General features: G+C 30.0%; 1 protein-coding gene across 4 annotated transcripts in view; it reads right to left on the reverse strand.

The window, feature by feature from the left end:
• Nucleotides 1-14,784, reverse strand: part of Pax (Paxillin) — a 92,492-nt gene that overhangs the window by 51,559 nt on the left and 26,149 nt on the right. For 2 of the 4 annotated variants that reach the window (XM_076397097.1, XM_076397100.1), the window contains exon 2: nucleotides 10,991-11,369. The exons of the other annotated variants lie outside the window; for them this stretch is intronic. In XM_076397097.1, coding sequence (XP_076253212.1) covers nucleotides 10,991-11,126 — 136 coding nt within the window. In that variant the 5' untranslated portion in view covers nucleotides 11,127-11,369. The remainder of the gene's footprint in view (nucleotides 1-10,990; nucleotides 11,370-14,784) is intronic. 4 annotated transcript variants of the gene reach the window in all.

Here is a 14,784-nt window from a genome sequence, read left to right on the forward strand (position 1 = left end):
AGTATACATGTATCGTCATTTATTATTGTTATCATTGCGATGATTTAAGCTTAACAGGGATGTATTAACAATATAAGTATTGTTTAAATACAATTTTAAACATTATAAATATAATAGTACATATTTATAGTTCGATGTTATGAAGTTGCTCATGCATACAAGGTCTTGTACATTTATTAACTAATTACTTAAAATAACGATACATAGTAAAAAAATGTTGATTAAAAAATTCGAATATAAAAAAGATTTTTTGTTGAAAATTTGTTTTTTCAAAGCAAATTTAGTCATTGTCTCAATAATAGAATAGTTTTAATATCTACTAAATTACAATGTACTGACAATTACTATACGATGATTAGATAAGTTATAAATAAAAATATAATTGCAAAATATATTACTATTTTACGATATCAAGATTTAATTTAATTGCTTCTTTAAATATTTATTAAGTTTTAAAATTTAAAAGGGTTTAATAAAACTTTTAATTTACTCTAAAATACTATTTATTTTATAGAAAGAAGAAGGAACGACGGTACAAAACTACACTGACGATTTAAGTCTATTCGAACATTATTTATTTTTTCACGTTAACATCATCAAGAGCTTGAAAAAATTGATATTTTACTCTGTAGCAGTAGCATTTTTTAGAATTTTGATTATTTTATGTTTATATAGCTATTGTGGTTCGAATAGAACGCATTATTTTCGAAGCTACGCTACTCTACATCAAAAGTAGCTTAAATATTTAAATACGACCTAATAGGTTGGTAGTTTGCTCTTTAGACATGATCATTTTTTAACAAAGATGCCGTTTCTACTTGTAAATTTTAATATCAAGTCCCTCAATATGGCAATTCCGTATAATTTTAAATACATAACATATTATTTAGAGAAAATATGGATACTTTAATAAGACGGGAATATGTAAATAGAACAAGTGAGTACAAACATATTTGTTTGATAACGGAAAGGGTCTCTAAAATAAACCAGCAGTTTAACGCCACAAATGATATAGAACTTGTTCAAATTCGTCAGTATTATAGAGGTAACCTAATACAGCTTGGTTTTACTAATTTATTAGTAGACGAAGCAATATCTTGACTTGATTTGACACTAACATTATGTACAACTTTTTTAATACATATATTGTAATTAGGAAATATTTAGTTGAAATGTTAGTAGTACTTAAAATATATTGTGTTATATTTAAAGGAATCACTTAGAATTGTTACATTAAAAATAGCAAATACTAAATAATAATTTTCCATATAAAATGGCAATAATGAAACATGTTTCGTATTTGTTATATGTAAAAACTGGAAAATTATATAATATTTTCTACTTAAAATGTTAATCATATTTAAATAAAGTTTTTATTTCTTATTATTGTTTTGTTAGTTTTAAATTTCCCAGTATTCATATTTCGCGAAACTTGCGCCTTCTGGTGACGATAAATATATGGCAGATTTCTTTTTATATTCTCTACGTTTTGTGCTTATAGCCTGCCATTTTAATATTTGACATATTTGAAAAGAAATAAGTGAAAATAGCGATGGAAAATGTATAGTAAAAAGTATTTTAATATTATTATTTACACAAATTGCTTTTACATGGATATCCCAAAATGTCTATCCTTTAACTATTTTCTTGAAATTGTGTTTTACAGCATACGAAAGCTCAATTTTTATGTATAAAGATTATTTAACATTTATGTCAACGACCTACAACCACAAATATAAGATTCCTTCTTGAACTGCAATATAAATATTTGTCTAGCTAGAACTTAGAACATTTACCTATACTACACTGCTTTTCTACATGTATGTATTTTTACATGTTTGATTTGTACGTAACAAATTTAATATATTTATTAAGCACAAAATAAAGAATTATGTAATGTTATTTTAGAGAACATGTCTATATTTTACACAGAAAATTACAAATATAAAAAAGGATAATATACAGTAGTGTTCAACATCATAATTTTTACATCAACATTGCAGCCAAAACGAAATATTCAATAAATATTGGAATATATTCTATCCCTTTTGGTGATACCAAGATTAAGTGAACAATGGGAATGAATGAATTGTTTTATAAGAGACCAGAAACAGCTGGTTACATATCCCAAACCATCTTTTATCAGGACAAAACTGATCACAAATTGCAACAGGTGTGCTCAACGTACGTGACATTTTCAACCAACCAAACAATTTGTTTATTTTGTAATTTACAGCCACATTTTTGATATTTGAAGACCAAATCCTTCGCTATAGCCCACTGGACTACAGTGATAGATAGCCTTGTATCACAAAATGCACTGTTTAGATAAACATTAAAGTTAAACTGTTGCACTATATCTATTGTATATATAGTGTAAATATATAGTTGTCATCGAAAAGAGAGAACACATTGTTATAATAATGATAATCATCATATATTAATTGCAATAATTTACTTTTCTCATTATTTAAAATGGTAAAAACACTAAAAGTATGTGTGTTATTAAAAGTTTTGTCTATGTGTGTGTTAAATGTTGGACTCAAAAATAATTTAATACACCCCTGATAATATTGCCAAATAAAAATGGTTCACAATAAATAGATAGAAGGAACGCATTTACGTTAATTAAAAACGAATGCAAATCGTCAGGACACGCTTCGCATATATATCGAATTTTGGAAGGATAAACAAACGGTTTGAACATGGAATGTACGAATTCCAACCCTGACTTCGTGAGTAATAACGATCGAGAACAATACGAAACTGTTAAAAATTAGTTTTAATGAAATTGAGTAACTAAGCGATATCGTTACTCGAGGAAAAAACGTGAGTTTAAAATAAACCAGGCGACTTCGCAGGAAATGTATTCGTAATTCAGAAAATATCCGCTGCAGTATAGTAGGAACTTTAAACAATAAATATTTATGCGACGGTGAAAAGTTACTATTATTTTCTATAGGTTTTAAATCCTTGAAATATTATAGTATTTCAGAGAGAGAGGCAGAAGAGGACTATTTATTTATTTGTAAATTTATTTGTTCACCTTATTTTTTTGAAATAGATCTGACATTCTTCACTTCAATAAGGTTATTGTTACTGTTACTTAAAACGATGTGTTTTTTTTCTTTTACCAGATTGACCAGCTGGAACCAAATGGTCTTCGGCTGATATCGCTTCGGGTTCGAGGTATGTGATTTTTGTGGGCGACAGAGACCCTGGGTTACGACTGGGACTGTCGTAGTTTGTTTACTACCGCGGTTTGTGGATGGGTAGGGATTTAATCAAGGAGTTGTCGTGTTCTAAGGTTCCTATGGAGAACCTCACACCGAGCATGTTTATGAAATTTTTCACAAACGGGATGCCTGATTCGAGATGTGTATTGGCGTTCTTCATGAACCAAGGAGCTCTGAGTAACGCACCGACTTTTTTGGATTGGAACACTTGTAGCAGTTCAACTTGTCTCTCCGTGACATACCTGTACCACACCTGTGCTCCGTTTAGGCAGATTGGACGGACTAGCATTTTATACAGTGTCGCTTTCTGTGGTATTGGAAGTTTGCTTTTTCTGCAGAGTAGTGGAAATAGTATGCTGTACACGTCATTTCCTTTGTAAATGGCGTGCTGTATTTGGGCTGACCATTGGAATCTGCGGTCGGACTGGAGGCCGAGGTATGAAACTTTCTGGAGCTATGGGATAGGGACTTCCATTTTGGAGACGATTTATCGCTTGGTTCAGTTGTACTTAGAGTTTATTGCGTATTGCATCGGGACAGTAACCTGTTGTGAAGAAAGCGGTATCATCTGCATAAAATGCTGTGTGGAAAAGTTTGGAGAGCGGGAAATCAGCCATATAAAGGTTGAATATGGCTAGGACTAATGGAGCATCTCGCGATGGTACTCCTGCGGAGATTTGCTTACGAGAGGAGACTGACACCGATCCTCACCTAAAAGGTCCTACCGCCCAAGTATGACTCTATCAGGGATCTTAAATCTTAAAAACTTAAAATTAGTTTATAAAAAAGTATTTTGTAGGATTATTGAAACATATACATATGTATCTTGATATTTTATCTTGAAGTCTAAATTAAACAAAAATGAAAAAAAAATCTAAACATAACCTCTAGACTCTAAATGCTTTATGGAAGTATTTGTAGAAATACCTTAAAATTCAACGTCAAAATTACTCAAATAATCGCAATAAATTAATTCGCCTGATGAATGCGCGTTGCGCTATATCGTCTTACATCTAAAGATCGTTTGGTAAAAGTTATTCAAACACTTTGGTTCTAACAATCTCAATTATACCGAGTTGAGATTGTAATCTAACATTCAGATAATTATTGAATTCTTTTCAGCTGTTGGAAATGTTTTTCCACTAGTAAATAAAATATGGATAAGTAAACAATACAGTTTAGTATTACAGCTTTGAAAGCCATTTTGCTCGACAGATCCATTTCAGTACGACGTCAAATACAAAAAAAAATGCCTAAACGTCAGGTTTCATTAAGTATTTAAGGCGTAACTTTTTCGTTCGTAATAAAATTTAGTGAAATATAAATGCATATTTTTCTACAGAATTCCTTAATGCACACTTTAGATATATCAGAGATATAATGGGCTTGATGACTAACTCTGAAAAACTACTTCACGACAATTCCACATTTTTATTTTACCAAAAATAAAAATAATTTCTGCCAAAAATTATTTTAAAGAAAAATTGACATTTAATATGTTGTAATTTTAAATGTAAAACGGTTGAAATCTGCGTGTAATGTGATTATTTTGGTTGCACTCGACGGTTTGTATGTTTGTGTGTCTTATGAATACCTTACTTTGTCTTATGATTATGCATTATAATGTGTATCGACGGGGTGAGGTCCCTCAATGTAAACTACAAAACCTCCAAAATAAGTTGTCTATTTTGGCTCGAAAGCAAAAGAACGATTAGAAACCTTGCAAGGTGAGAGAACCAGTAGATATAGCTTAAATATCAGTAATTTATTGATGTGAAGAACGTTTTGATGTAAGTATTTATTATTGTTACAATGTCACTTACCTAATAATATTTAACGTATCTCATAAATGGAATACCGATGTAAATAAGACTGTGGATAAAATTTGATGTTAGAACTCATTTGTTTTGTTTATTGTTTATGAGCTCGTAATAACTTTATTACGAGTTTGTTTCAGATACCAAATCACATGGAAGTTTAGTAAGTTTAGTTTTACCGGGGCGTACCAAGTGGATAAATATTTCTATAAGATTTGAATATCACCGAGATAAAAGAAAACCGGCTTCTAACATTACAAATGATCACACGTTCTTAAAAATCGAACAAAAATATTAATTAAATATAAGCCTTCAAAACCTATCAATCATGATTGGATTACACTTATTTTACTTATTAAAAGTATAATTTGTATATAAAATAGTTCAATGAATTGAATGATGTGTTAATTATACTTCATCAGGCATCAAGGTTAACTTTTATTGAACAATGTGATTTTATGAAGTTTTTAAAGCCTGGAATATGTGATAGACAAAACTTTCAAACATTTCGAATAATACATATAATGTCACCGAAACCAAGGAAACTAAAAGAAACTAAGCAGAGTTAGTTTAGAGAATGTATAATGCAGATTTGTTAAAAATACTTAACGAAGTATGGTAATTAACTAAAATTAGCTTCAAAATTACAATTTGTACATTTTATATACCCAAATATCTTATTACAATAAAGTATATATTAATATACAGTTTTCCTTTCCACAGACCTGCTAAAAGTTTAAAGAAAAGAAAGATTCATCATCAAATATTTATAATTTAAAACAATTTCGTGTTATAGTTACCATCAGCTAAGTAAACTTAATACTTCAGTGCCAAAGTCGGACACATTTGCATCTTAAAATTACCATCATAAAATTTTTCAGTAGGTTTGCAATCCATACAATTTTGAGACCTAATTATGGGACACTTGATCTCAATAATACTACTCCTTAGACAGTAAGCGCCTGCCACTTATCAATTTTCTTGTCATGTGCTTAGCCATACTGATAGTATTTCACACTTAATTTTCTTTAATATTCAAAATACATTTTAGAACTACGGTGCCTGGAAATCTCTTGCATTGTTATAATCGCTCAATAAAGATAAAATGTTTGATTTAATGATACATTGTGTCTTACAAGCCGAAAAATAGTCATCGTTTGATGCAAAAAAGGCGGTTACCGTCAACAAGAATATTTTCGATTCCTGCTTACTTTTTTTGTGGTGTTGGTAGCACAAAACTAATTTTTATAATTATGCAACATAAGATAAATAATCCACATAAACCAAAAAGTTCAGATGTATACAAATTATTAACCGTTAAGTGACGTCAATATTTCGTAACGCTCTTGATTGATGTTCCTTTTTTATTTTTGTTTAGTTTCTACCTCGTTTTTATTTTACTTTTTAATCGACATCGAAAAAGGGGGAGGTTCTATGTTTGGCTGTATATATATATATATATATATATATATATATATATATATATATATATATATTTTTTAATGTATATTCGCCGACTTCTCCGTCAATTGTGGGCCGTCAAGCTGTCAATTCTTTTTTCATTGGAAAGAGTGCACTTCCGAGGTGGTCCCATTCTAACCAAATCAGGATCTGTTGGGGGGAAGGGCGGCATATCGAGGCAAACGTTCAAATTCTAAAGGCATGTACAAAGTTTTCACATATTCTTTATCTAAAATAATCACATATTTCTGTATAATGTGATTGCTGAGACCAAACAATATATATAAAAAATATCATTACCAACAAAACAAATCTAAATTAATACAACTGTTTGGGTTCGGTACAGACTTCAAAGTGGTCAATTGGTAGTAGTTAAAATCATATTTGTAAATAGATAAATAGGTTTAGGCAGGTATTAAGCTAAATTGTGAGTAAGGTTTTTTAACAAGACGCAAATATCGATAGTAATAAAGTGGTTAATCAAGTTATGCGAACAAATCAATTATTTTGGAGAGCAAATGTTCTGGAGCATGTAACAAGAAAATAATTTGCTAAACAAAAAAAAAGAGAAAGAATAACTGTAGTAACTGAAGCCAAAAATAGTTTTAATCAAGTTTGTCGTATTTCTACAATTTTTTTTCTCATAAACATTAATTAATTTATTAACACTCATTGTTTAACATTAGATATATTTTAATAATTAAGCAATGAGCACGTCGCTGTGACATTGAGACATCAATAGTCAAGGCTACCGCTAATAAAACATTGCCATCTATGCAATCTACCCAATTAACTCAATTAATATAGTTGGAAAAGCTGATACCAGAACGGGAAAACGACAATTAAAATGTTTTTTCATTAGCTTAATGCATGTAATTTATCCGCGACAACATTAGCGTTTTTAATACATGTAAAAATACAATTTTAAACAGTCGCTGGCACGATCGGTATGTGGGACAGTTGCAATTAGCTACGTCTCAACATAAATATAATATTTGAAACAATAACATTAGTATATGAAATAAACCCAAACTTCAATTATTAATATCTGGGGAAGGATCCACTTTGTTTTTGTATTAATATACACACGCAAGAGGTTTGTAATACACATTTTATTTTATATATCTTTTTCAATAAGAGTGGGTCGATGATGAAATAATACTAGAGAAGCTGGGTACACAGTATTAATGAAATATTTGATATCATTTGAAAATGCCATTATATATGGAATATAATAGCGTTCACATCAGTGTCCTAGAAAACTCCCGAGGTGGTCCCATTGGAACCAAGTCCACGATCTGATGGCGGAATCCAGGGAAATCCAAGGAAACCCTCAAATGTCAAAGGCACGTACAATGTTTTAACATATGGTTTATCTCAAATAATCCGATATTTGTGTATACTGTACAGAGAACTAATTGTATACTTTGAAGTTATTTAGCTAGACTGATGAAAGCAGTGACCGAACCGCTATACCCTTCAGAGGTTTTTGAAGCGTTTTTAGTGAGGGTTTTCTTACCAAAGTCGTTCAGTGCAAAAATCGTTTAGTTTACTTTTTAAGCACTAATCGTATCCTATGGGAAGCCGTAGAAATACTACAAGCAACTGACTATGGTGTAGTGGTTAGAAGGCTCAGCTCACCCGCCGGTTTGATTCCCGGCGGCAAAATAACAAGAAATATATTTAACTTTTTTTGAAAAAATATCGAAAAATATCGACTAACAAACATTTTGATATATTGGTAAAAAAATATCGGCCAAAAATGAAAAAAAAATTGAAAAAAATATCGATATATCTCGATAAAAAAATATCAATCATATATCTATATTTTTTCGGCATCGCTAGAGTAAATATCTAGCACTAAAAAGAAAATAAATAATAAAATATTTTGACAATAAAATTAAACTGACTTCAAAAAATAAATAAGGATCCCACTAAAAGTAAAAAATAATCAAACTTAGATTTTTAACACAAAAAAAAACGTTTTAAAATTAAATACTACATAATAATCCTTGTAATAACTAAATAAAAATAAACAAAATTCTTATTTAACCTACCTATTACATGTATATTATATTCTACTATATACACATAATTTAGCTTAATATTAGTGTTGGGTACTATCGACTGTTTAGTAATTGACTACTTCTTACAATGGACTGTTTCAGTGGCTATTTTCGTTCCGACTGATTTTGTTACTATTTACTATCGAATGTTTCAGTTGTACTTTTAGTTACTACTTGTTTCCAACTGATTTTTAACATTCTGGTTTTGTCGTCCTAGCCGCGACCTTGACAAAAATGTACCCAATTTACGCTTACATAGATTTATATGTAATATATGTAGTTTTATGATATTTTTGATAGCTTGGTTGTAAATAAGAATATATTGTATATTAATATTATAGCATTTTGGTACGATATTTTTCATGATTGTTAATGTAATAGGGTAAAAAGATTAAAATTGGAAACGATAAATGGTAAAATATTTTGACTGTTTTTATGGCAACAATAGGTAATATTTCGATTATTTTCTCGACTTTTGTTACAAAATATTTCTATTCAATAATAAATAAAGCATTTATATCATTTCATTCAGATCATTTTTCTATGATATGTTATGATATGATATGTTTAATTTCTATATATAATTTATGGTTATTGTACATCTTCAGTTTTTGTCGTATTGATTTAACTTTTATTGTATTGTCTATATTAATTATACTATATTATTTAAAAATAGCAAATAACACATTAAAAGACAATAAAACATTTGTGGGGTATTATTCCATTCCATCAATCCGTCCTTTCTTCTCTCACAATTTATATAGGAAAGGATTAGTACATCTTCGTCTGATATCACGAATTGAAAAAAACAGTCGAACCGTGCATTTCACTGAAAATAGTAATTACTAGCTAGTTTTTTGACTTTTTCTGACTACCGACTGTTTCGCGACTATCGACTGTTTCGAGTGTTTTCAGTCGATAGTTCCCAACGCTACTTAGTACGTACCTAAACCTGTGTATCTATTCACAATATTGTTTTAACTACCACTAAGTGATCACTTTGAAGTCGGTGTCGAGCCCAAACAATACATAAAAAAATAAAAATATAATTTTGTGTCATATACAAAAAACTAAAACGAACAAACCTAATTTGTTACTGAAATGAAGATATTCAACCGAAGTAACATAAAATGTGTTTAATTAAACCTTTTTTTGAGGAACACTCGAGACAGTTCAACAGCAATGACGAATTTATACAACAAAGTCGCCACTGTGATAGATAACCTAAAGACCTATCACAGCTTGAGACGTATAGTATATAACTTTATGAAATATAGCTATATGAAAATTCCCTGAGAGTTTGGATTGAGTGTTTGTCCTTTCTTGGTGTCTTGGACTTTCTAACGATTTAACGACTCTTATGTTTCATATCTAGAGACACCACCAATGGGGTAATGTTTCCATGTAATATAACAGTTTCATTCTTAGGTTTCTCTTAGGGCAGGCGCCTTTACATGCCCTGTAAAGATACGGCAGAATACTGTTCATATTTGACAGTTAGAATGAGAAAGGACAAAATTAAATCTTGGTTCGCTTCATTGGAAGTGGTCAAAGCTGATGTTCCCTCATATAGACAGGAGAAGAAAATCATTCGGAATTCATTGAGAATTCGAACATTCTTAGTCTTAAATTGAATCCAAAACCGACAGTTGGGATATGACGAAGCACCATAGATATATGGTTCTAAAAAAGGCAAAAATGTTATGTTGAGCGTTTCATGATTAGCGTCTGTATACACTGAATAACTCAATAATACTAAATGGAAAATTGTTATTTTATAAAGACACATGTTAAAACCATAGAACTGATTAGGCTAACAATTGTTTACATTGATGCTTTTAATTTATTTAATTTATTTTATTTTATACTGATGGTTTTTTTAAACCATAAAGAATTGCAGAAACAATTCTATTTTAAATATTTTTTACAAGCTGAAGAAATTTTTTAAAAAAATTAATTCATACAGTCAATATACTACAATAAAGAACCTTGTTGATTTCTGGGAAAAATGTTTAACCACTAAGAGTAAAAAAAGCATAAACACATCTTTGACATCTCTAATATTTTAACTAAACATAGTGCTATTTTAGGAAATATAATAAAAATAATAATATAATTTTTTTGTCGGAACTTGCATGTTTACCATAACGAACATTATGAATGTTATCAAAAACAAAAAATGTTTATACTAAAATCGCGCAGAGATAAACCATTACTGATATATTCAAAGCAGATATTAAAAGTAAATTGTAATTAAGTTTTAATGACTGAAAACTGAAAAAAACATTAAAAAATTCAATCGATGAAGGTCTTTATTGACCTACACTATTGATGTATATCAATAATACATAGTAAACAATATAGGATCTTCGGTTCGCTTGTCTTATACATCATTCATCACAGTACTCACTAAGATATTGCTCCCATTGGGCAAGTGAAGCAAACCGTGGCGTCGCCACCCGTTTACGTTCCAAAGTGGTCGGTGGCGATGGATCGAAAGTGACCGTTTTGGGTGACGGAGTGCGCCTGCGCAATTTGGCACTCATCTCACTCACTGGCGATGATAATCGGCGCGAACAAAAGCAGCAACGACCTCGACCACCGCCCGGAACTACCCCGCCGTCGCGACCACCACGACGCTATCGGAGCGACGAACAGGAACAGGAAAGGTATTCGGCCGTCGATGACTAAAAACCCGCCGGATGATACTGCTGACGCGTTTTTTGGCACAACCGACCGTAAACTAAAAATAATCCCAGTTGCAAAACGGTGTCGAGTTTGAAGCACAACTGGAAAGAAAAAAAACTACCTTTAACCTTGCGCAATTTCATTAATTAGTTTCAGGAGAGTGGGTGCGGACCGTGACGACGATATGGGATGGTTATGGTGTATTGTGGCGAACTACTTTATCGATAATGCATTGGGAATACGAACACGCGAAATAATATAATAGATGTATATTTTCAAGCGGCTTGGTACGGTCAATCATCAATCAAATTACGTAGACCAGACTCATTAAAATTTTCAAATTGTTTACTAAATGAATACGGATTTTAATACGCTATCAGTATTTGATGAAGTTATACGTTCAAAATACAAAGTAGATAATAATTTGTGTTACAGATCTTTTAACGACGTAAAAAAACTGTTGATGATATCTAACTCTTGAAATGTCATACATATTTCTTTATACTTATTCCATCATTTAAATATAACGGTCTAAAAGAGAGTATTATTTTAAAGAGTCCACTAAACAAAATAAAATTATATAGCCTATTCAAAATACCAGTGAACTCACGTCATCAATATGTTTAATGTATTGCCTGCCGCAATTTATAACTTCGTTTTACAATCGGACAATATTACTTCCTTCTCATTTTATTTTAGTTAAAGAGATACAATACTGTCTGATACGTTCGAAGATTTAATCGAATCAGCCTACGAAAGTCGCCCGGTTGTCAAACGTTATGCTACATGTTATAAACCAGTAAATGCTTTGCTTGTTTTGGTAAATATCAAATCTCTGCTTATTATTAGTCTGGCTGAAAATGTCGAAGCCATTAGACAGTCAGAATCAGAAATAGATTGCGCTTCATCCAATAACTCTGGCTATTCGACATCTTCGAACGTTTTCGGCCTATCAGGACGTTCTTTTCCTTGGTCATTGAAATCACCATATACGAATTGTCGAAACTACGTTTCACACGTCCTTATCGTTGGAACAAAGTCACCGAAAGTCTCTATCAGCAAACGATATCTAAGCAACTTTTATCTTTTGAAGAAACAAGAAAAATAATGTCGCAAATTCATGTTCTCAGACACAAAACTCGACATTTTCAAAAAATTATAAATACATAGCTAGTGCTAGTGAAATCTATCAGAAAGTAATTACTGAGACTAAAGTAATTAAAAATAAGGGTGGCCATTTATATAATACTAAATACATTTACCTAACTTGGTAGTAAAATATAATTTAACTGTTTAATAGTCGTTTTTGGTGGAGCATATAAAAACCGACATTTTTAGATCTGAGCCCATTTTGAAAATTGATTTTAATATAGTCGAAATAAACAAATAATCTTATTTAGAACAACTTAAAAAATATATCTATTATTGAAACATGTCGATTATGAGCAACAGTAATAAATTTAACATGCATACATATACATACGATTTGACACATATGCTACATTCATGACGAAAGGATGTACCTTTCTAAACTAAACAAACTGAATAAAAACATGAATCATTTTTACGATTCTGTTTATATAAATATATGTGTTTGATACAGTGCCAAAACTATATCAAGGCCGGGGCGTGATTATATATCATTCTTTAACATCAATTTTATTTACATCGGCTCAATGACACTACCGAAATAATCGTAGGTATCACATGTCAGTCAAATTAATTAACGGAAATGTTCTAATATGTTTTTTTATATTTGTAACGATTGTTTCTTTCATCTTAAATTTATAATATAAGCACTCAATTTTAAAATGATAATATGAAATACTTTAAAACAAAAGCTAAAAATAATGTGTGTCACACTTAAATAAGGCTTGAAAACATGTTTTATATATAGTTCCCAGGTAACTTTTGAGAAATAAACGGGTCGGTCCTTGAAATCGATTGATTTTAAGTTTGTTATTTCATCAAATAATTAAATTTAAATGAAAACATATTTATCCATAAGTTAATATTAACTGATTTATAAAATATATACGATTTTATATATGACAGATCAAAAACGTTATTACAAATGATTGATATTAATAATAGGGGTGGATGATAAAACAATACAAACGTAATTTAAAAGAAACTACGAATGATGCAAGAATAATAAATCTACCAAAAGATGAAGTATTTTCGATTATGGTTCTTATTTCAGGCTATAGGGCTTAAATCATATTTTTTACAATATAAAACATATTTTTTACAGATTTCATTTAACTGATGGATCACATCATAAACAAAGGAAAAAAATCGAAATTAAAATATAAGAATAAATAATAAAATAAATAAAAGAATAAAATAATAAAAAATATAAAAATAAAATATAGGAATATTACTTCAGAAGAAAATTTCAAATATTCGTACATAATTTGTCGTTGTATAAGCAAATTATAAAACCAATATGGATCTATTTAACTAAGTTATGAGGATATTCAGTAAAAAGTAATATACATAAAATACACATTTTCCATTCCTGATACCGATTATTACTCAGGAAATCAAGAGAATCGTAAGGAGATATGAGGAAAGATCATTCCCATGTTAATACTGAACTATTGCAACTTTTGGATAACACTCAAGCAACACTCACATAGGGCTCAAATGGATCAAAACATTTGATCTTTTAGTGCAGTGAGTGTGAAATAAGTGACGATAAGAAATATGGGAGACTATTGCAATGAAGTTTTATAGAACATATAAATATACGCAACAATACCATAAAAAAATTATATATATATATATATATATATATATATATATATATATATATATATATATATATACAGGTACTCAGTGCACTATACCATAAATATAATACTTTCAGGGTGTCTGTTGTCTAGAAATTGGAAACATATGATTTTTTCATTTTTTCAAAACTTTAACAATATGTATCTAAGAGGATTTTTCAAAATTTAAATTATTTTCAGAGATTTTTTACGGACGCGGCATCTAAACCGGAAAGATTGAACAATAGATATGGACCTGCGATTGAGCGCTCAGAAATATAAGATCCTATCGCTTCAGAGGAGGCCACAACCGCTCAATTGAAAGAAAGAAGTTTGGAATAGGCTTTTTTTTAAGTAGAGGAAAGTCCAATGTATGGAGCAGGTATTGCAGATTGAAAAAATGTAATTTGGTACTTTTAAGTAACGTAAAGTACCTTTTGTTAAGGCTTTTTACTAGAACGATTTACTTGAAATTTGGTGTGGGCCTTCTCTAGGCATTTATCTATTATATTAATGTAAAACTATAATGAAATTTGAATTTTTACTATTTTGTAAAACATCGTAAATGAAACCTACGGTATTATGATATAAATGTCTATACGGTGTTATTTGAGACCCCCCACTTCATCATTCTGCAACTTTATATATTTTTAATTGTTTCACCTTTATTTCTATTATATATTCTTTAAATATTAATAAACATCTAGTAAAAAAGGGGATAACAAAAATATTAGGTATTTCT

The sequence above is a fragment of the Rhynchophorus ferrugineus genome, unplaced genomic scaffold, assembly GCF_030347505.1.
Source record: "Rhynchophorus ferrugineus isolate W39M unplaced genomic scaffold, kcgeb_rfMv2 rfM2, whole genome shotgun sequence".
Lineage (NCBI taxonomy): Eukaryota > Metazoa > Arthropoda > Insecta > Coleoptera > Curculionidae > Rhynchophorus > Rhynchophorus ferrugineus.